Raw genomic sequence first — 22,669 nt, forward strand, 5'->3', positions numbered from 1 at the left:
AATATCTATCTGAAAGCCTAATTTGTGTACCTGGAGAAGGAAAGAATTATTAATTCTTAAATTCTATAGGTAATAATCCAACTATAAATATAATAGAAAATTCATTCAATGAAGAGGGCCATGTTACAATACAATAGTAGAAAATACATTGTTGGAAAATATTATGCACAACATGAAAGCATTCATCTCAGTCACGGGAAAATTTAGATTTTATTTCTTAATTTACCATCACAAAATATCAACCAGTTTACTATCACTGGAGTAACATGATAAAGTCACAAAATCAGAACACATACTCAGATGAAGGAAGTTTCAAATTTTTTAACATCAACAAAATAATTTTCTATATTTAACTCAAATAAATATTGATTATTTGTAGATATGATTTCAAGAATATGTAGTAATTTTCTCCCATATTATCATTCATAATATGAGCCCAAACAATTTATCAATGTGATGCAATTTTTTTAAACTAGGCTGAGTCCAAGTTTCATTTAAAAGCTCTCAATATTTATGTGTTTATTTTTTATGTACCAAATGTACTATGCTAAGCATGGGTATTTCCTCCTGTTAAATAAAACACTGCATAATTCAGCATTTCAACAATGCTGAATATTTGCTAACTAATTTCATTTTCTATTTGATTATTAGATGTTCAAAATAATTATTGTTTATCTAATTCCTAGTAGAGTAGCATATGATCAACTCTAATGTTCGAGTTTTCTATCCTAAAAAAGATAAATGTCACCCACCAGAGGTATGGATAACTAGAATGTAAAAGGCACTTAAAGATTTCTTAAAGGAATAACCTTTCCTAACTCATGAAAATACTCCAGAGACTATTAGCTCCCATATTAGAGTCCCTTTCATGGATAATAACCAATTCAGTGATGATACAAAATCACAAAGTAGATCCTTTGTTCTCATGAATAAAAGTAGCAGAAAACAAAGATAAAAGCAAAGGGAATGACTTTTTTCTTACAAAGAATTCCAAACAGCTCATATGTCCAAAACTGATTGTATAAGGTGATATTGATAAGGAATGGGAATGAGAAAAATGGAAATGGGCTGTGTGCAAAAAACCATAGGTATACCCAGGATGCACACTTTATTCTGGAAACAATAGGACAGCGAGGAAATAAGCAAGCTAGCATGAACACTAGGGTTTTTTTTTTTTCCCTAATTTAGAATGGATGAATCCTTAATATCAATATTTGGACTCAATCCATGTATAGTTGTTTGAAAATTAGTATGTATCTATTTTTAGATGCAAGTTACTCCAAGCCAGATGAAAGTAACCTACAAAATGGGTTCATACTAAAGAACAGTGAATCAAAATAAGAATATCTAATGCTAAGTACATATTGCTCATATTTATTTTTCTTTGTTTTAGTTGTGTATATAATATCTGCAGCACCCATCAAAACTAAGAGTAGCCTGGGATGACTTCTTGTACTAAAGCTGATGGGACTCACACTCAGCTGAGAAATGACCTAATCTAACTTCCATATTCTAGAGCTGGAAAAACTGAACTCTCACACAAGGGATGTAGCTTCCTCAAAGTTAACAGCAGATACTCAGTTCTCAGTCTAGGGACTCATCCAAGATGGATATGAAACATTCGACAAACATTGTGAGTAAACTGAGGAAGGAAGGATGAACAGCTGAATGAATTATACAATGACAAGGATACAATGGATTACTGCATTTCTGGTAGCAGGACTGCCAGCATCTACATAGTTTAGGAAAACTTGCTTACTTTTATAAACTACCATCCCTCAAAACTATTCTTGTTGAACCACATCGTTCAGAGAAATGATGACAGCCAATAGAAAGTGACACACCATGGAGCATTTTAAAGAAACTTTCCAATTTTGACAGTTGTAATTTGTCAGTGGTATGGCTCATTAGTGAAGTTAGTGTTGTTTTAAGAGACTTTGGCTGACATCACTGGGGGGTACTCAACTCTTTGAACTGCCCTGGACTCAGATCCAGATTACATCTTCAGCAGTGCTGAAGAGAAAACACACAGATCCATGAACATTCAGTAACAAGTGTGGAGCAATAACAGAGATCCTGCTAAAGGCTGTTTTTAGACACAAAAGACAAGCAGAGGGAGAAGAGAAGCAACATTTAAACTACTTGACCAAAAGAAGCAATGTGTTAAAACAGTTGGAAAAGTACATGTAGGCCTTGAAGAAATGTACATATCATTGGAAAATACCTTCCCAAGCATAGGACCAACAGAGGAAACAAACTGTGGGCGTGGGAAGGCATGTAAACAAATCAAATCTGAGTGAAGGAAGAGTTGATACCTGTCAGGATGGACTCTTGATAACCACAACCTAGAGATCTAAGTATGTCACCCCAAAGAACACTGACAGAGGCACGAAGCAGTCTGGCAAAGGCTGCTTTGTTCCAGGTAGTCAAGTCACAGTTCAAGAGGTCTTCATAAGTAGAGTTCCTGGCAGTGCTCTGTAATAGAAGCCAGGTCACTAAACCTGCTTTGGGACCCAGGTAAACTTCCAGCCTCCCTCCACATCTCGACGCACAAAAGCTTGTCCCTGGTGGAAGGAATGAGTTTTCACATTGCAGTGAGGGCTCAGAGATGTGGAAAAGGCCACCTCTGTCTTGTTGGGTGACACATCAGCAGTGTGGTAAGGAAAAGTTTGCACCTCTGCTGGAGAATTGGAAAGCTGAGGAAAATAGTGACGCTCTTCCTGGTGGCTGGCAGTGCTCTGTGAAGTGAGTATACTGTCACCTCCATAGTCAAGCTGCACGTCTCTGGTGGCAGTTGCATAACCAACCGCATCATGCAGAAACTGGGAGGATGTACTGGGGAATGTTCTGGGATGACAGGGGAGGGCACTGTAGTTAGCTGGTAGTGTGTCATCAATGGTGTTGAGGTCTTTCAACCCAAGAGTTTGAAGAACCCAGGGGTCCACACAGGGCCCAGTTTGTTCTTCACCATCAGAGAACTCCCTAGAGAGGTTTCTCTTGGCAGTTTTGGACTGGGGAATCTCAGCAGGAAAATGTCTCTGCTCTTTGGGTTTCCTCTTCCCTTTTCTGAATTTTCCATACACTTTGGAGAACTCATCTGATGACAGCAATTTCTGGAAAAGCGATATTTGAAAATTACACTTCCTTCAAATATTTATTGTCTATCCTGATTGCTTAGAAAAAATTACTAAATTTTTGTTTTTCACTACACAAGTAAAACTGATCAGTTAGCTTCTGTTTGTTCAGTAAAAATTCTCGATAAGTTGTTATCTTGATTCATATTCTTTCCTGAATTTAAAAATACATTTTATTTATTATTTTTATTTTATGTGTATGAGTATATTGCCTGCCATGTATGTAAGTGCACCTATGCCATGCAATTGCCACACGTGTCAAAAGAAGGTGTCAGATCCCCTGGAGCTGGAGTTACAGATGGTTGTGTATCCTCATGTGGGTATTGGAAACTGAACCAGGTACTCTGCAAGAGCAGCCAGTGCTCATAAATGCTGAACATTCTCTCCAGCCCCTGTTTCCTAAAGTTTTAAAAGTTGAATGGAGCAGATGAATGTCTTTAAGATTTCAATCCTAATATATGCCAAGTACAGCCACAGTAGCATGAATGTAATGGGCGTAATCAGCCACCACTCTGGATTTAAGACCTTCTTAAGGAGGTGGAGCCCATACCTGGCACTGTCATCGGGGTCAAGAGCTTGTGGCTGGACTTGTCATGGGCGCTACGGGAGAACCTGCTAGTAATAGTCTAATAACAGAGACAGCATTAAAATAATTCCTAATGATTTACTGCTATACCCATAGATTACTACTATACCCCTCATCAGAGAAGCTGCTTCTCACAGTAGAAGACAATTATCACAGAGATCTACAGGTACTCAACATGCACAGAATAAGAGATTTTAGAGTGCTCAGCCCTAAATGGGACATCTGTATCAGGTGCCTATCCCCAAGGCTCATGGATCTTTGCAGAAGAGGGGGAAGAAAGATTGTAAGAGTCAGAAGTGGTGGTTGAACATAAGGAAACATTGTTTTCCATAGACAACATGGAAGTTGTGCATATGCGCTCACAGCAATTGAAACAGCACAAGACAAGCTCAAGCCAGACAAAATCCCAGCATGGAGGGGGAAGGTGGGCAACCCTAGCTAAGGTGCTATTGGCAACTGATAGTTACTAGAAGAGGAAGAGTCAATTTTCATCATGGATGTGACCCCTGGTAGGTCGACTGTACCCTAGGGCAGGTTCCACATTCAAGAGTATTTGGGAAAGGCAAATTGGACTAATGAGAAAAAAAAAAGAACATGTAGTTGGGAGGGTAGGGAGGCGAAGGTCAATCAGTATGTTTTGGGGGAGGGGGAACTATTAAAATGCATTGAATGAAAATCTCAAAGAATTAATATAAAATTTTATTAAGATTTCAAATCAGTGTTGGTCATGGTAGTCCAAGAGATTCCCAAAATAACACAGGCTATTGCCACAGCCTTTGTTTTCCTCCCAGGACTTGAAGTTAAGACCATATTGCTGAAGACAGGCCCCACTTTGGACACAGGACTTCCAGCAATTGAGCTGGAACTGACCTAAAACTAGCTCTTATGTTACCAGAGAATACTGCACAAGCTACCAAGGGAGAAAACCAATCAATCATCCTACCCATCTGTAAAGCCTAATAAACAATAATGACTGCCTGAAAAGAATATCTATATTGGTACAGTAGTGGCACTTTTATCTTGGTGGTGATCAACAGTTATCTAATTGAAATTAAGGCCTGCTCAATGGGAAGAAACTCATGTGTGATACTGTAAATGGCCAGATACACATGGCTGGAGAGATAGTAGATCCTAAAGAAAAACCTATTTTTGCTACATCCCTAGATCAATGTAATTTCATACTTTATTCTAAATATGTATGCTCATGTTTACAGACAAGTGTGCCTTTGCCCCTTACCAAAGAAGCTTCTTTTTGTAAGACATAGACACTATTATAGAGCTCACAACTGGTCAAATGCAGAGAATGAGTGTCTGTGAGATGTTTAACCTTAAGTGACACATCTACAATTGAACCTCTACACCTAGGATGAATGTATCTCTCATCTCTCACCAGAGACATTTCCTTATGCAGCAGATGCTGATTAACACAGAAACTTACAATTGGCCAATGTGCAGAGAACAGAAGCAGTGATGACAATAATAGATACTGAAATCTGAAAAAATGGAAGAAGACCAAAAAATGATTGCAGGAGAGGAGAGTTGTTTGCTCTTGAGTTCAAAATGGATCAATTAAGAGTGCAGGGAAAATGTGAATAAGCAATAGTGTAATTTTATGGCCCTCATCACCAGTGGAGACACTGGGAAACCAGGTATATTAATAGCACTTCAAAACCAGAGAGAGTCTTTGTGGTATGTGTGTGTGTGTGTGTGTGTGTGTGTGTGTGTGTGCTTATACATGCACATACACATGTGCGTGTGTGCATGTATAGGTGGGTAGGCCAAAGGTTGAGTTAGGTATTTTTTTCTATCACTCTCCAACTTACTTTGTTCAGAAAGAGACTCCTCACTGATCTGCCTAGGATGGCTGGCCATCTAACTCCAGGGATCTGCTTGCCTCTACCTTCCCAATGCTGGGAATATAGATAAAAGCTTCAGTGCCTGACCTTTTATGTGAGGACTGGGGAGTCAGGTACTAATGTATGCACTGCAAGCACTTCACCAAATAAGCCATCTACCCATCCCTAGAGAGATTTTTTCCCCTTTCCTTCACACTGCTGCTTTATCAGATAATCAGCTAGTAACCAAAACCCAAATTCATCTATAGCACTGCCGTTCTGTGACTTCATCTCTTAAATAAGAAAGGTGAGATATAATTATTGAGGAGCATTATTAATATGCTAACAAATGCAGAAGATAGAACAATTTGATTTGTAGAATCCTAGGCAACTGTCAGAAACAGTTTTTAACTCTGTCAGACCTAGATTAATTTGGAGACTGAATCCCTCTAGGGATGCCTGAGAGAGAATGTCTTGATTAGGTTAATTGAGGTAGGAACACTGTCCTGCAGGCAGCACGTTTCCCTGGATTGGGATCATGGATATATCTTAGCCCATCATTTACAGATGAAGATAATCAAGGCCCTAGAAAAAAGGATTTTAGTTAAAGTCAAACAGATAATTAAAACAAGTGATATTTTTATGTATGATTTTTACTCCAGTATTTCATCCTTTGAATAACCTGTTTTATCAATCCTTTTACTAACTTTTGTTCTTAATCAATTTGTTTGTAACGTCCAGTTGAAGTGTGAAGACAAAAAACTTCTGATAAGTGATATATAAAATTATGTAAGGAAAATTATCCGTCCCATGAACTCCTATGAAGACACCTTGTTTAGTATACGTCCTGTATTTAACCAAGGAGTTTTACATAGTAATCACTTCTGTCAAATCACTTGTCCTGAACTTGTAAAACAGATCATTACACACCTTGGCTTTTTCTTCCAGACATTTAACCAAAGTAGAATTCAGGTATTGTCTGAGGTGATTATTCTCTTCATGTAGCCTAGCAAGTTCTTCCTCCTTCTGTACCAGAGTGTCTTGGAGCTGCAAGAAGCAGACAATGGTGAAGGGTGCTCCCCTATATTGACTTTGTAACCTTATAATAACGTACAACTTTCCAGTCTTCTTAAACTTGTTTGTTTTATGAACATAATTTCAAAGAGTCCTGGGTCCTCAGATTCCTAAATTAAACCTACAGCCACTACCACTTGATTGTTCAGTTTTTTGCATTGAATATTTCATTCATTACAAAGTATTTGAAGAGCTCATATGACTTTTAAAACTGTAACCACAGAGAGTCAGGTAGATATGAAGGAAAATGAGCTGCATGCAGCTATTTAAATATAGGAAAGGATGTTAGAAGGCTTGGCTGGGCTTCTTGCACATTTATGAAAAGAAAAACAAAAGATCTGACCTGGCCTTTTCCAGTCTCAGGTTGACCTTCCTGTTTGCCCACTAGATGAAATTGCTCTTTGTGAACAATCACAAATAAATCATGAAGTGACCTTTGAGAAAACCTTCATAATCACCACTTTTCCTCCCACAGATAAGTATGGTTAGCATTTAAAATAAAATTGTACTCGTCATTTGGTCTTTCTAACAAACCCTCTGAAATATGCTGTAGAAATACTCCAATTTCACAGATTTAAAAAAAATGAGGAATTAAAGGTTTGTATAGCCAAAATTTGGTGAAGTAAAGGCTTGAGTATAGATTTTCTTAAAGCTTTGGTTGTGCTTTTATGTCTCTTTAGACAAATATTTTTTGCTATAGTTTTACCTCTCCTTGGACATATACCCACTTTTTTTCCTACTCTGAGTCAACATGAATTTGAAAAGAGAAAGAAGCAATGTGAAATAAAGGGATGACATAAAGGACAATGGACTCTCTGCAATGTGGTCAGTCTGTGTCCTGACTATCCTCACACACCTGTTTATTTCTGTAGAGCTGAGAGGAAAGTTGTGCCTCTTCCCATGAACATGATTCCAGAACAGGGAAATTCAAGTCGCAGGAGGATTCTAAGAGGGAATACAAAACAAATGAGAAAGCACACTTGTGATTTGGGTTACGTATACTTACAAAATAATTTCTAGAATTCAAAACGTTTGATTACTTTTCTAAACATAGCTATTGCTTCCACCTAGGAGAACAAAATATTGAAAGCTTTCAGAAGAAGGAAGTACAATGTGGCACATATTTTTGTACTGTATATACAAGCGGCTGAAGAGATGCATTCTCAGACCCTAATATACTGAACATCCTTTGCTGGTTAAAATGAAGGCAGTGTCTTTGGCATCAGTGCATCATTGGCATGTGTATTGACTCTGCCTCTCCATTAGGCACAGCACTGCGGTGTCATCACCCCTTTCTAGTGGGTCTTATTTCCAAACTTCAGCCCTAGATAACAGTATGTTTGGCTCCATAATCAAACCCTTTGTTGTAAAGCTATCAGTTCCCCTTCAGTTTGTCTCCCTGTGAAATCTTACATGCAGAACTCATTTAAAATGCTATGTGGTAGTGTGATAACTCTTTCCAGTATTGACTGATTGATTGATTGATTGATTGACTGATTCTGGTTATCAAAAACAGGATCTTGCAAAAGCTCGTGACGGGCTCTATGTGAGCAAATATCCCACCCCTTTTTCCATTTTAAAGTAATATTCCCAGGGCTGGGGATTTAGCTCAGTTGTAGAGCACTTGCCTAGTAAGCGCAAGGCCCTGGGTTCGGTCCTCAGCTCCAAAAAAAAAAAAAGAGACAAAAATAAATCAATATTCTCTTTGTCTCTCTGAAGACTTTCACGAACATCTCACTACTGTGCCCATAACTGATCTGTATATGTGTGTGTGTGTGTGTGTGTGTGTGTGTGTGTGTTTTAAATGCTTTTTCCAAGACATTTTTATTTTTGTGTTTGACAGCAAGCTTTGTTCCTCAATCAAAAACTGTGCATGCTAAATTACTTTAGCTTTTCTTCCCTTCCACCAGTATCATTCTGACTCTTAACCAGGTGACTATTGATCTGTTATATTTAAACTGCTGTTACTGAAGCATTTTGTATTACTGTAGAATTATAAGTATGGAGATAAAAATAAAAATTTATACAATCTGGGTCCAAATTCTTAACCATTCCATTTTGCTTTTTCTTCTAATAAAAGATAAAACTGAACAATTTCCTCCATGACATAGGTATTTCATTCATTTTAGATTTTGTTGCTTTGCATCTTTTCATAAGAACCTTCCCTCAGTCCCAGAAAAAGCATAGTGCAGAAAGAATGCACAGACACTTAATTCTGAGGTGTTTAAGATTTTTACAGAAACCTGAGCATTAATGCAGAGTCCTCTAATATGTGTAAGAATAATGAATAACAGTGTGTAATTTCCACGAGTGTTGAACTGCTCTCCAAAGTTGAAGTGTGTGTGTGTGTGTGTGTGTGTGTGTGTGTGTGCAAAAGGGAATGAGTGTTCCCATTGATGAGGTTCACTGAATTTGTGCTGCATTAAGGTTTTCATTCTTGATTTTCTTTCATAGTCACAGGAATTTCACTGAATGACAAAATAAATTTTCTCTGTTATTCAGATTCCAAAAGCATCCTACTAAAGTGTTGTTTATGAAACTTTGTCATGGGGGCAGTTACTCAATGAGTTGGGAATCCCCAAGAACTACAAAATGTAGGGAGAAACACACAAATTTTTCTAGGACTCAAGAGGAAGCATTTCATCCCTTCTGCTTGACAAGTCCAGAATGGTAGTTTTTATGGCTATGAAATTCAGGAGTCTTTGGGCTTACTTAAATTTTCTGTAGTATCCCCTTTCTTAGAGAGTCCCTGTCCATGATGCTTTGCAGTCAAGGGGCTGGGGAAAGGCCCCGTTCTACAGGGAAGGCAGAAGAGCAGAACTTACCCTGTGCCTGTGGTGCTTGTTGGGTCTCACTGTTGTCCAGGAGACCAGCAGCCCAGAAAGAGACCCAAGTCTCCTTGGAAACGTCAACACTAGATTCTGACGTTGTAGTGGAATACGGGCAATTATAACTCTGGCTTCTTACAAAATACTGGTCTTGGCAAGGCAGAATGGTATTCTGTGAAATTCAGTATGATGGGGTGGGAGATGAAATTATGGGAATTGGAAGGAGAGAAAGGTGGGAGAAACATACAGGAATTACATGTGGTGAACCAGATTAACAGGCTAGTGATAGGTACAGGAGAATATTTGAACAGCATGATTATGATTGCTAAGCTCTTTGGCTTACCCCCTCCTTTCCTTTGGTCTTTTCACAAAAGAACTAATATTGAATGGACCAAATTTGTAAATATCAGAGTAGTATTCCCTAGTTCCTTACCTGACTCATCTAATAAACTACTAAAGAATTAAGTAAAAAGAATTAGACTTCATGATTCAAAGATACAAGAACTGTTTGTTTCTCTGTAGTAAATATCTTGGTTGTATTTCTAATAACCTTGGCAGACAAGACAGCAAATGGTGAAATGAACAATCTATAAGACATCATATTGAGTAAATAACTTCCTAATTTGAGTTTCTGAATCATATATGTACCTTGTTCCTCCCTTCCCTCCAGTCTAAGATGGTAGCAGATCTTATCATGATCTGAATGGACATGCACATATATGTCTATATGTATACAAAGTGATTACATACATTTTATTCCCAACTCCAATCACAGGAACACAGCATCATTCTGAGTAAACACTCTGTCAAAGCTGAGAGCAAAGGCAGCAGACTCCATCACTCAAGCTCAATACCCTTTCAAAGGTAATTGCCACCACAAACTGCCTGACATTCATTCTCCACTGTGCTCTGATTCAGTGAATACCCTCCTGCTCTGCCCCACTTACTCCTCAAGCCTCAAACATAGCCTTCCAAATGTCCAAGCAGGGGCAGGTAGGCTGTCTTCCTGAGTTAAGTTGTTCAACAACCATTTCTTAATTATGTGTCAATGTTTAATCAGGTAAAAGCCATTCATTTCAGCACAGTCTAGGTTTGGACAAATCATTTGACCACTAAAAGTCTGTTGTTGACCTGCAGACTTTATTGGGCATAACATAAATAGAGAAAATGGAGGAGGGGAGGGAGAGGAGGAGGAAGAGGGAGGAGAGGAGGAGGAGAAGGTGGGAGTTGGGGGGAGAAGAAGAAGGAGGGGACAGGGAGGAGGGGGAGGGGGAGGAGGAGGAGAAGGAGGGGAGAGGGAGGAGGGAGAGAGAAGAGGGGGAGGAGGAATCCAGTCAAGCCACACTCTGTTGATGCTCCCGGTGAGTTAACTTTTGTAAAAGTTCATTTCTGAAGCGAGTGAAGCTTGGGCAGTGTGACCAAAGAAATTCAGCCAAAAGTTGATCAAGTACTATTTTCTTTTATTCTAAAGGTATGTTTGTGAACTCCTCTGAGGTTATTAATGGAATCAGAGCTAAGTATTATGCAATTGACACCTGAGAGGAAAACAAACTCCAAATACGCTTAGAGTAGTTCAAGTCCAAGTGTTTGCAAATATGTGCATAATCTGGAGGAAGAGGTGGGAGGAAAAGCTAGTGCAGAGCGGGGAGGAAAGTAGGGGGAGGCAGAGAGAGCAGGAGAGAGAGTAAAGGGTAATGGGGCGCAGGGCAGCTGAAATAGCCTGTTTTAATGGGAAAGTAGCAAAGGCATCTCCTCAGGTGGAATAAATTCTACGTGCAGTTTTCTAGCGTTTTGAGCCCCCAGATTCTGCCAGAAGACTAGCTAAGCCCAGCGCCCTACTTACTTACCATCTTGCAGATGGGAGAAAACGCTGCAGACATTGAGCCCACTCTTTCCTTCAAAGCCAGAGTGAGCTTTAAATGGGACTGCAGGGAGGAGCGAGAAGAGAGTTCTAATCCACAGGAGCTGCGGGTAACACTGGGGCTCCCGGTGAGTGCAGCCCTCTGATTTGGTGTGAGGCTGCCACACAGGTGACGTGGCCCTGGAGCCACCCAGCCTAAGCCACTGTCACTCACACAGTAGCCTGAGGTTCCGAAACTTGCGAAAACTTGAGAGTCTTGGGGGCGCGGGCAGAGGCAGGAAGCAAAGCCAGCGGCCACAGGTGCAGCGCAGCTTCAAAGCCCAGTCCCTGTGCTCCAGCAACCTGGCGCGGTGCAGGCAGTGGCCAAGCAGCCAGATCCACTCCCTCAGCACCACGCGCCAAGCGACTGGCAGGGCGGGGCCGGGCTGAGCTGCAAGCCAGCCCTAATGCCTGGCCATCCAAGCCCAAACTTGGGTCTCACTTATCACGGCATTAAGGATGCCCATCCAGCAGGCCCCAGAGCTTGTGCTGCTCCGTGCATTTGCTGGTCAGAAGACCACAAGTTACAATATTTAATCATCAACAGCTAAATGCATGATGTTTGAAATGGATTGTTTTTCCTATTTAATGTGTCTCATTGCACCCAGTTCCTAAAATGAGTGTTAAATGTGACCGTGACATATATCAAATCTAGAATGTAAGTTTCTTGAGACATCAATTTCTGCCCATTTCTGTCTCTACAGCGTCTTGGACAATAGCGGGCACACAAATGCTCTATAAAAATTTGTTCAAACAATGAATTAAGTTACATAATATTTAAGAGTCAAAAGTGCCTTTCTATGCGGTGGACATAGCCTCACTATTACAGAAAATAAAAATTTATGATTAAGGAAAATGCTGTCTGTTAATATTTCTTTTAGTGTGCGATTTCCCCCATCTTTTATATTTCATCATACCTACAATATTATACACAGTAGTCTGATGACCTCTTCAGACTACTGTGCACACTCACCTCTTTGAACTTAACAGCTACCTGGATTTAAGGCAGTGGAGAGTCAAGATTCAGCTGTACCATTCCTGGGTATATGCACAAAGGAGTCCAAGTCACCTTGTCAGAGACAACTGCACAGCCCTGTCTGCTGCAGAGCCATTCACAATAGCCAAGTTTTGGAATCAGCCTAAGTGCCCACCAGCAGGTAAACAGATAAAGAAAATGTGGTATGAATAAACCATGGACTCTAATTCAATCATAAAAATGAAATGGATTTACAGGAAAATTGATAGAAATGGAGATGACCATAGCAAGTGAATCAACCAGATACAGAGAGACAAGTATCACAGATACTCTCTTACATGAAGAATCCCAACTCTGTGTGTGTATGTGTGTGTGTGTGTGTGTGTGTGTGTGTGTGACACTTGGTAGGAGGAAAGGACTTACAGGTGGAAGGAGAAGGAACAAGAGAGGATAATGGTTGCAAATATGACCAAAGAACATGATGTAATATATGTGAAAATATAATGAAACCCTTCATTTTGTACAATGTTAATAACAATGTTAATAATACAAAATCAATATAACTGACAAAAAGCTTAGGAGGCAGGTACCAGATTGTTCCAGTTTAAAATGAAATTCTGAGGGTGAAAAACAGGGCTTCAGAGTTGAATCTCAGGCTAAAGCCATCATCTTCGTTCTACTTACTACCAAGCAGGTGATGTTTAACACTGACTTCTTCCTGCCTCATTTGATGGCTGTTTGTGTAATGAGCATTGCTACAGACTGATTTGTGTTCCCCTCAGATTCACACATTGATGTTCTAAGGCCAATGTTAATGTATTTACAGACAGGATCTTTAAAGAGATGCAGGTTAAATGTAGTCACAAGAGTGGACCCTAAGCAGCAAGCCTGGCAGTACTGTCAGAAGACAGAGACACGAGGGACCAGGGATAAGAGACACACAAAAAAGAAAGGGCATGTGAGGTCACAGTTTAGCGGTGTTTATCTGTTAGTCAAGAAAGGAAGCCTCAGGAACAGAAGCAACCCCAAGGAATCTTGAATTAGGACTTCCAGTCTCTGAAACCCAGTGAAAATAAATGTCTTTTGTTTAAAGCCCCCATCCAGTAATATTTTTATTAGCCCTGGCAAACTAATATGGGCTTGACCAAAGCAGAGAACTAAAGTTTGAACCTGACTTACAGACTGGTCTAGTTTTTAGACCAATTTTGACTTTCCTCGTCGACTATTATGCATAGAATTCAGTCAAAGGTGACTAGGACGTAGCACGCTTGCTAAGTGCTCAGTGTGGTATAGAGGAAGAACTGGAAGAAGGTTCCAAACTTTGTTGAGTTCTTTTCTGTTTCTCTGATAATATTTATTGTAAAAAAAAAAAAAGGACACTACCATGTTTGCGGATCACTGCTTGGAAAATAGATGAAGTTCCTTACTCAATGCCAGCTCATTTTACTGTGTGATGAGACAGTGGTCTGAACTCTGCTCTCTAGTACAAATGATAAGCGCACATGGGCCACATGTCCAAAGATGTGAGGAGAAACAGATCAAGCCATTAGACCTTATGAATCAGTGATCTTGTTCAAGACAAAGAGTTATTCATGTTCTTGGTTCTTCCAACAAGAAATCTTTTTTAACATAGCCTAGTTAGTTTTGTGATGGGCAGCTGAGGCAGGCGAAGAAGGGATACCTTGATTTGCTTTGGAGAAGTTGTCACAGATAAGTAAGACTCTGTAAGACACATGGACTCCAAAAATGATACAAAGTAGGCAGGTGAGCAACCATAGTATGTTAAAAAGAATAGAAAGGGACATCAGCTTTGCAGTAAAATGAACCTAAATTCCAGTTTCTGGTGTTTTCTCTGAGAGTGAACCACATGGGTTACATTAACACAGTCTCTAAATCCTGGGAACTCATCTGATAAATTAGGAGAAAAATCTCTACAACAGAGATTTACTTAAGAGCCAAGGGTTGCAGATGGCTACAAAGAAATAGTTTTCTAGGTGGCTGGAAATTTGTTTACATGAGCTTAGAGCAATAGTCACAGCATGCACAAGATTCAGGCAAACTCAAACCAAACAAAAACCCAGCTTAGAAGTGGCAACATGGGTAAGAAGCTCTAATCTTAGCTGAGGAACTATCGACAACTTATAACTACTGGAAAAGGGAAGTTTATTTTCTCTAAGGATGTGGCACTACATAGATTGACCAGCCTCCTGTGGATGGATTCACAACAAGGGACATTTAGGGTTACAAACTAAACTTGATAGGCCTCAACATACATGAAAGAATGCATGAAATCTGGCAGGGTGGGCTATGGAGAGGTTTAGATAAAGAGGGGGGAATCTCAATATGATCAAAATGTACTGTATTAAATACATGAGACTTCAATAAAAATTTTAAAACTGAACCACTTTTGTTAATATTTTTTTTAATTTACAAATCAAATAATAACAGTTACTTTAATATTAGTAGTTATGCCTTTGACCATGCATAAATGTCTATTAGCCTACCTTGTCTGTTAAGGTAACCGAAAATGAATGTTGGATTTACATAACAGGTTTTGAGAGGATTAGGTATATTTTTAAAAACTCTTCAGTTGATTTGAAGCACACAAATACCTTGCAAATCATTAACTACTTTAGTTCAGTAGATGTGGGAGAGTACATGGTGATACAATGCTAAAGACTGAAGAGCTGCTGACAATTGAACATAAATCAAAGCATAAATCTTTACTGAAATTAAAATTCAAATGGAAGCATTTCCAAATCCTTGAGCTGTGACTGTGCTCATAATTTTCTTAAAATTTACTACTTAAGCATGAGCTTGATTCCTATTGTTGCTTTTTAAACACTGCACCAAGTAAGCAATAATATGAAATCTTTTGGCAGGTTGCATCCATATACATGAAAGAAAATGCATGTTTTTCATGATGCACCTGCAAGCCATGTAGATCCTTCTGTGAGTAATGAGATCAGTTAAAAACTGCCTTTGTGTTGTGTTAGAAAGGATGTTGTTAAAGAGGTGGAGGCTAAAATCAGTGTAATTGTGGAATCAGGGTGCTGCATCCTGCCAGGGCAAAGATACAACGAAATAGGAGGTAATTTGACCTGCACAAAAACCAAGTCTGCAGACAGAGAAAGGTAGAGTGTGATCAGAAGTGGGTTGAGGACATAAACAGATGGACATATGGAACGGTCTTTCATTTCACCCCTTGAGAATGCTTTTTTAGATTAGCCCATTAGGAGATTCAGTATCATATATGATAAAGAAGAATTTCTAATTTTTCTGTGTGAACACACATCCTTCCCATAATATAGACAGTGGAGTCTACAGACAAAAAATGATCACATTTCTCCTTAGGTAGAATATTGCATGTAGAAACATTTCAATACAGCAGTTGTTTTATACTGGAGGATTCAGCATTTGCAATTCTTTAGCATATCTGGAGAACCATAACATCTTTAATTTATTGAAATAAAGTTTTCAATTCCATTCATCCAAAAATACATATAGAAATTATTCATTTTAACATGGACAGAGACTTGCCTACTACCCACCACCTGTGTGTCACAGAGACTTCTAGTAACCATGATATATGTAATAACGCTTACAGATAAAACTGTTTTCACTTAAGCTGAATGTATGAAAAACAGTCAACATTTAATTCTGGTAACAGAGATTTTAAAAACAGGAAAGCTTATAGGTTAATTGCCAGAAAAGAGAGACACTTGGGATAAATTTTCAAAGGAAATGTTCTATTTGACACTGTCAAAATGGTTCTGTATGGAGGTGTGTGTGTGTGTGTGTGTGTGCGTGTGTGTGTGTGTGCATATGCATGCATGTGTGTGCATCTGAGTGTGTGTGCATCTGCATGTGTGTGTGTATGCATGTGTGTGTGTGTTTGTAATCTATGGTGCTGTTTTATTGAATAAGTCAGCCAGAACTTATTTTAATAACTTTATATCTACTTGTATTTACTGACTCATTAAATGATTCTTGATGATTAAGTTATAGTCAGTTGTGTTTTATTAAGGCAAATCACATACTGTAGTAATAGCAAAAATAAGAATATTTGTATTCTAATGGCTATGTAGTTTATATTTTAGAGGTTTCTGGCAAAGATCTGTATTCATTGCCCAAAATGAAACAAAACTTCTGTACTTGGGAGCACTGCTTTCTAGCTTTTATTATAATACATTAAAAAAATGATCGTATGATCATGGCAAGCCAGAATGAATAGTCTAGGCTTCTCCTTTTTGTTGATAGATATGGAAGTTCCAATTTCCTGCAGGTACACCTGAGAATAGGAGCCATCAGTGCCTTACCTGCCTCTACCTACTGTTCATGTGAGCACTGGTGGGAAGCTCTGCTCCATGGTAAAGTCCTGAGCCTCAATGAAATAATATAATGTCAGTACTATAAAAATATCCACAAAAATGTGAAATTTGCCTCACATTTCTGCAAAGGTTAAAGAGGAAGAATTTCAACTAAAGAAAAGCAGATTTGCAGCTGAAGATTTAGTTCAGTGATACGGTACTTGCCTAGACTATGTGAGGCACCAGCAGCAGCAACAACAACAAAATAAAAAAATAAGTAAATGACACATCTTTATTGCCCACATGTCATCTCACTGTACTAAGAAATGACTAAAATATTTATGAGTAACATTCATCAGAGATCTATTCATGTAGCTTAGATATAAAATAAATTGCTGCTTCATGAGAATCAATATTTTCACCAGCTAGCCTTCATTGCCTAAACTGTTCAAGACTCCCTGTCAGGGACTTCTGACCAATTAGAGGATGGATTGCAAGGACAGCTTTAACAGCCTGGAAGGCGAACTGGCGGTGGTACAGCATCTAATTTTATTTTGAAAGTATAAAAATAAGGAAGTTGAAGCTTACTCTTAAAAAACAACTTGACTTGTTCTATTCAAACCTGGAATTCACAGAGAAACTGAAATAATGTAAAATATTTCACAAAATGTTTATAAAACCTGAAACATATCAAGAGTTAATAATGTATTAATTTCTGGCCAATTCCTCTTAGAATCAATTCAAATAAATTGAAATCAATAAAATTTCTGTTTCTAATCAAACTCTGTTTTTTACATTTCTTTTCTTTAGGAAATGAAGCATAACACCAACTTGTACCAATGGAGGCATTTATGTAATTTAAAAATATGAAAATATCCAAAATTGTTATTTCTTTGAACTAATATCACTACTACATATAAAATGTTTTAAGATGAATAGAAGCCCTAACAACAGCAAAGTAAACTTCCAAATCCTCTGTGAGTTTGAATAAAGATCAACATGGTAAATGAGGATAATACAGCTAAACTCAATTTCTCTCTGTCTCTCTCTCTATCTCTCTCTCTGTCTCTCTCTCTGTCTCTCTCTCTGTCTCTGTCTCTGTCTCTCTCTCTCTCTCTCTCTCTCTCTCTCTCTCTCTCTCTTCTCTCTCTCTCTCTCTGTGTGTGTATGTGTCTTTCTCTCTCTCTCTCTCTTTATTCGAGGGGTTCTCTCTCTCTCTCTCTCTCTCTCTGTCTCTCTCTCTCTGTCTGTGTCTCTCTCTCTCTCTCTCTCTCTCTCTCTCTCTCTCTCTCTCTCTCCTCTCTTCCTCTCTCTGTGTGTGTATGTGTCCTTTTCCCTCTATCTAACTTAATTCGGGTGGAGTCTTTCAACCATCACATTTTAATAGTTTCATTTTTGACTAAGAGACAAGTAGGTAAATTCACTTAGCCCTTCAAAATTGCTTTTTCCCCCCATAGAATACAACCTGGAAAAATCCTCAGTTGCACAGTGCAAAAGTTACATCTTGTGAATTTTCTATTCTATGAATTCGCTATCATTCATGAATCTATACCTAGATGTGTACATACTTGCACATTTGCATTCACTCATGTACATGTATGTATCTGAAATAATCAGTGAAGCCCATGGCCTTGAGATACCGAAGATGGAAACATTCAGATGTTAGAGAACAAGCGCTTATACTGCATTCCTGAATTTTCAATGAAGGATGTGTGTGTGAGTGCACGCGTTTGCATATACACTTGGAGGCCAAAGGTTGACTTTGGGCATCTTCCACCAATACACTCATCCTGTACACTTGGGCAGAATCTCTCACTGAACCCGAGCTTGCTATCTCTTAGAATAGTCTGTCTGGCCAGCATCCTCCAGGCATTTCTCTGCCTCCCTTGCACTGGGATTACAGGCAGGCTGCTACTCAATCAGTTTCTAACCTGAATACAGGGGATCCAAACTCTGATCTTCATGCTTTCATAGCAAAAGCATTGTCCACTGAGAGATCTTCCTAGCCTTTATCAACATTTAAAAATGTGCAATAATGTTTATTTCAACAGAGTATATCCAGAATAAGAATTGTGCATTCATAGGAAAGCAATACTGTTTTCATTATGTTAAAATGCATGCAAGTATTTAATGAAATAAATAAATAAATACATGTTTTAATTGTATTTATGTTTCATAAAAGAAGAATTGCAATAAAGACTCTGCTCCTTACATTCTTGTTTGTTCCTGAAACTTCACAAGGAACATATTTTGTTTTTACAATAACAGCGTGAATACATACTATAAAAACATATAAGAGACCAGAATTAATAAGTTTTATGGAGAAACAGTGGAAGCAGCAATTTGAAGAGTAATGGTGGGGGGATGGCTTCGCAAGATAAGTAAATGGGTAGGGGTGCTTGCATCCAAGCCAGGAGACCTTAGTTCAATTCCAGGTGTGGAAAGTAGAGAACCAGCTCCCACAGGTTGTCCATTGATTTCCACACATGTGCTACAGCACGTGTGGGCACAAACACATACACACATACACATATAAATAAATAAATCTAATAAAAAAGAGCAATTCAGGTTCTATCTGTGCATACAATAACTGAAACAAATATCCAATGTGTTTCTATGTTAATGATTTACATGGTAAGGCATTTTGTGCAGAAAAGTAAATGCTTTATTGCATTATTCCCCACCAAGTCAAATTGCTTCAAATTGTGGAAACTTGTTGAGAAGACAAATATACTTTATCATAAAATAGTAATTACATTTAACATAGCATTACCCAAATGTGCCAATAAATACAAAAACTTTTGAGACACTAACATCAGTAGTCAAAGATAAAATACAAGAGATATTTTACTTTGATAGAGAATAAAATTAGAGTATGATTATAATCTTCAAATTAATATAAAATTGTTGAAGATCTTTAGTATAACCTCTTGGATTGATTGCTTTTAAGCTGCCATATTTCAGTTAAAAAAATAAAGAACCCTCTATATTCTCTGAACTAGGAAAAGATACATATTGATGTCCTGAAAGTAGCTGTTGGTCACTAGAAGAGGCAGGATTGTTGGGACTCTCAGATACTTCATATTTATTCACGCATTTCTACTCATACTGGGGCATACTTCTTAAAATTCTTTCCAATGGGAATAATTCATAAAATATGATTTTAATATTAGAAATATATTGTTATGGTTAACTCACACTCATATTTCAAGGGTCAGGAAACATTTTTTTTAATACAGGGGATAGTTTTTCTGAGATTTAGTGAACTTTTCTGTGATTAACAGTGGTCAGGAAGATAGGAAGAAGAGGTGGTAGGGTAATGATGGAGCAAAGTCTCTGTTGCTCTCCATGCCTACAGATCTTTTCAGCCATTCTGAGTCACTGTAACCATCATAGTAGTTGTAAACTGGGGACACAACATTTTGTGAAAGGAGGTATTGAGTCTAGCCTAGCTCATAAGGGCTTAAGATTCCTGGAGCCAGAGAAGGGGGGATTTGGGAGTGCAGCATCCTTATGGATCACTAAGTTCTGAATTACCAGACCTCAAAGAACAGTGAATTGAGCCTTCCTTGCACAATGATACCTGCGGGTACTGCAGGGTACAAGCAAGTCCACATTTCCAGATAAAAATGAAAAAGATACACAATCAAAGTAGCTTATTTCTTATTAAATTTAATGAATAAATGGAAACAAAGTGTATGGGGAGAAAAATGGGGAAAAGGTCAGTCATCTAAAGAACAAATTTGAAAGGAAGTTCACATACTTACTTCCTGCAGCATGGCTCCTAACCACACGAAAACCAACTAACTTTTGCTCCTCGTGAAGTGTTTTGGCTTCTCATCACCTGCCCTCTTCCATCCAGTCAGCTCTCTGCCATCATTAACATGCATGGCTCCCTGTGTCACTGTTGGAAGTCCCTTTCTGCTTCAGCCAGATGAATGTTTTGAACAAGGAAATTTCTATATAAAATTGTACCTTAAGAATCACTTATTCTATGTAAAATAAGAATCCAAAAGAAAGGCATAAGATAGAAATTACAAAGACAGAGATTTATGATCACTGTCATTGAAACTGCTTTTAATGGGATTGTTTTAAAAAAGCTCTTCCTTGAGGACTAGTGGAGTTTCCATGCCTATAGGTGTCCTATTAAAGGCCTGAAAACTAAGAGTGAATACAAGCACACATTCATTCAAGCAGATACTGATCTCTTTCATTTTATTCTACGCTGTGTTAATATAGGCTTGTGAAGAAGGCTCTGAACACATTATACAAGGTTTCTGTCTTTAGGTATTTACTGACAGGAAAGGAAGCACTGCACATGTGTTCAGGTAAACTGAAACTGAAAAGTATATGCAAAATGGAACCACGGGGTACAGTAGTATTGCTGATCTGGTTCCCCAACCATTTGGCTTAAAAGAAGGATGCTGGGAATAACTGAGGTGCAGAAATACATTTTCTTGAGGAATTGATATTTAGCCAAAACTTAAAGTAAGGGTAGAAATTTCATGGGTGGAATGCAAGGAAAAAGTGCAAAGGAGAAGAAAAGAAACACGTGCAAAGGTTTCCTCCTAGCCTGTGGGAAACAGTGAAGCTGTAGAGATGGGCTGAGATGGGTCACATGGCTGCCACACTCTATGCTTAAAGGAAGCCATGGAAAGGTTTTCAGAGAAGTGTATCCCAATAGCTCATATGGCAACAAATGCTGGACAAGGTAGTGCCTTTCCAGATACCCAGATCTACAAAATAGAGATGCTTTCTCCAATCAGTTACACCAGCAACAGTAAGGACCCTGTGTACATTTTTACAGACCTAACTCCCAGTAAAATAACAAACAAAAAAACACCCTTTTTATTGATCCTCCTATATCATTCCCAAGTTTTTAGATCTGTAGATTCATCTGTCTCATATCTTAAGAGATCCACCCAGGAGAGTTATCTAATTGCCACCGTTGTTAACTAAAGGACTAGAAGAAGAAACTGGACTGCCAATTCCATACCCTGTCTTGCTTCTCAGCGATACTGTCCTGTTATGTATGCATATAAATTGTTAAATTTCTGCAGTGTTTAGTAGATGTCCCATTTTTAAATCCAAGGTCTTGGGACATTTTGTTTTAGATATTTTTAAACTGAATTTTTGTGTACTTCACAAAAGAAAGTCATCTTTATAGCCCTTCTCATTTGGCATCCTTCCATTGGCCCCACTGAAGGTCATACATTCTGTCATTTGTGTTAAGGCCTATCACTTAAAGTTAGTGTCCCCAGATGTCCCCCAGTTCAAGTTCATCCACCAGGATCTAGTCAGCCTATCTAGAGTCCCTCCCTTTAAGATGAGCAGTTCCTCACCCAGCAGTAATCAGGTGCCAGTAATTCTTCATCTAAGGTTGGGCTTGCTGTTTATTTCCACAGTTCTGTGCTGGGTTTTTGTCTTCTTAAGTTTGCATGGGTCTTCTGCATGCTGACACAATTGCTTCTGGTTCATATGAAAAGAGTCCCAGGAGTCTGTAGGGCTATTTCCTTATGGTCAAGCACCTCCTCCCTGGCTCTTACAATCTTTCAGCCCCCTCTTCTGCAATGATCCCTGAGCCCTGGGTGGGCGGATTTTAATATAGGAGTCCTGTCCATGTAACCACACTCTGAAGACTCTTACTCTCTGCATTCTGGTAACTTGTCACCTTTTGTGTTCCTGGACCTCTGTTGCATGAGGGAGCTTTGATGATGAGATTCGAAACATGCATTAGTGTTCTCTTCATCCCTTATTCTATGTTCTGTGAGCCTTAGATGCATCCTAGATGTGCCACTTAGGCTTGAGCAATTCACAGACAATCTCTGGTGTGACCAGTTGTGGAACTCTGTAATTAACTCTGTCTCTTGAAAAAGAAGCTTCTCTGATGGTTGGTAACTGGGATACTACCCTATAGATTTAAGGATCCATATTTTGTACATAGTAAGAAATTACATTTGTCTAGGGATGTGTTTCATATTTTAAAAATAATTCATGACTGTTAAAATGTGATTCTAGTATCTTTC

The 22,669-nt window shown here is 38.6% G+C and overlaps 1 protein-coding gene across 1 annotated transcript; it reads right to left on the reverse strand.

Moving 5' to 3' along the window:
• Positions 1-2,495: 2,495 nt before the first annotated feature.
• Gmnc (geminin coiled-coil domain containing) lies at positions 2,496-22,392 on the reverse strand. The gene is made up of 6 exons (XM_008839701.1): positions 22,290-22,392; positions 11,305-11,540; positions 9,455-9,629; positions 7,486-7,574; positions 6,486-6,602; positions 2,496-3,113 (listed from the first exon to the last, which is right to left on the reverse strand). The coding sequence occupies exons 1-6, from the start codon at positions 22,390-22,392 to the stop codon at positions 2,496-2,498; spliced, it is 1,338 nt and encodes a 445-aa protein (XP_008837923.1).
• Between the last annotated feature and the right edge of the window lie 277 nt (positions 22,393-22,669).

Source organism: Nannospalax galili, unplaced genomic scaffold (assembly GCF_000622305.1).
Source record: "Nannospalax galili isolate Female #2095 unplaced genomic scaffold, S.galili_v1.0 scaffold559, whole genome shotgun sequence".
Classification (NCBI taxonomy): domain Eukaryota; kingdom Metazoa; phylum Chordata; class Mammalia; order Rodentia; family Spalacidae; genus Nannospalax; species Nannospalax galili.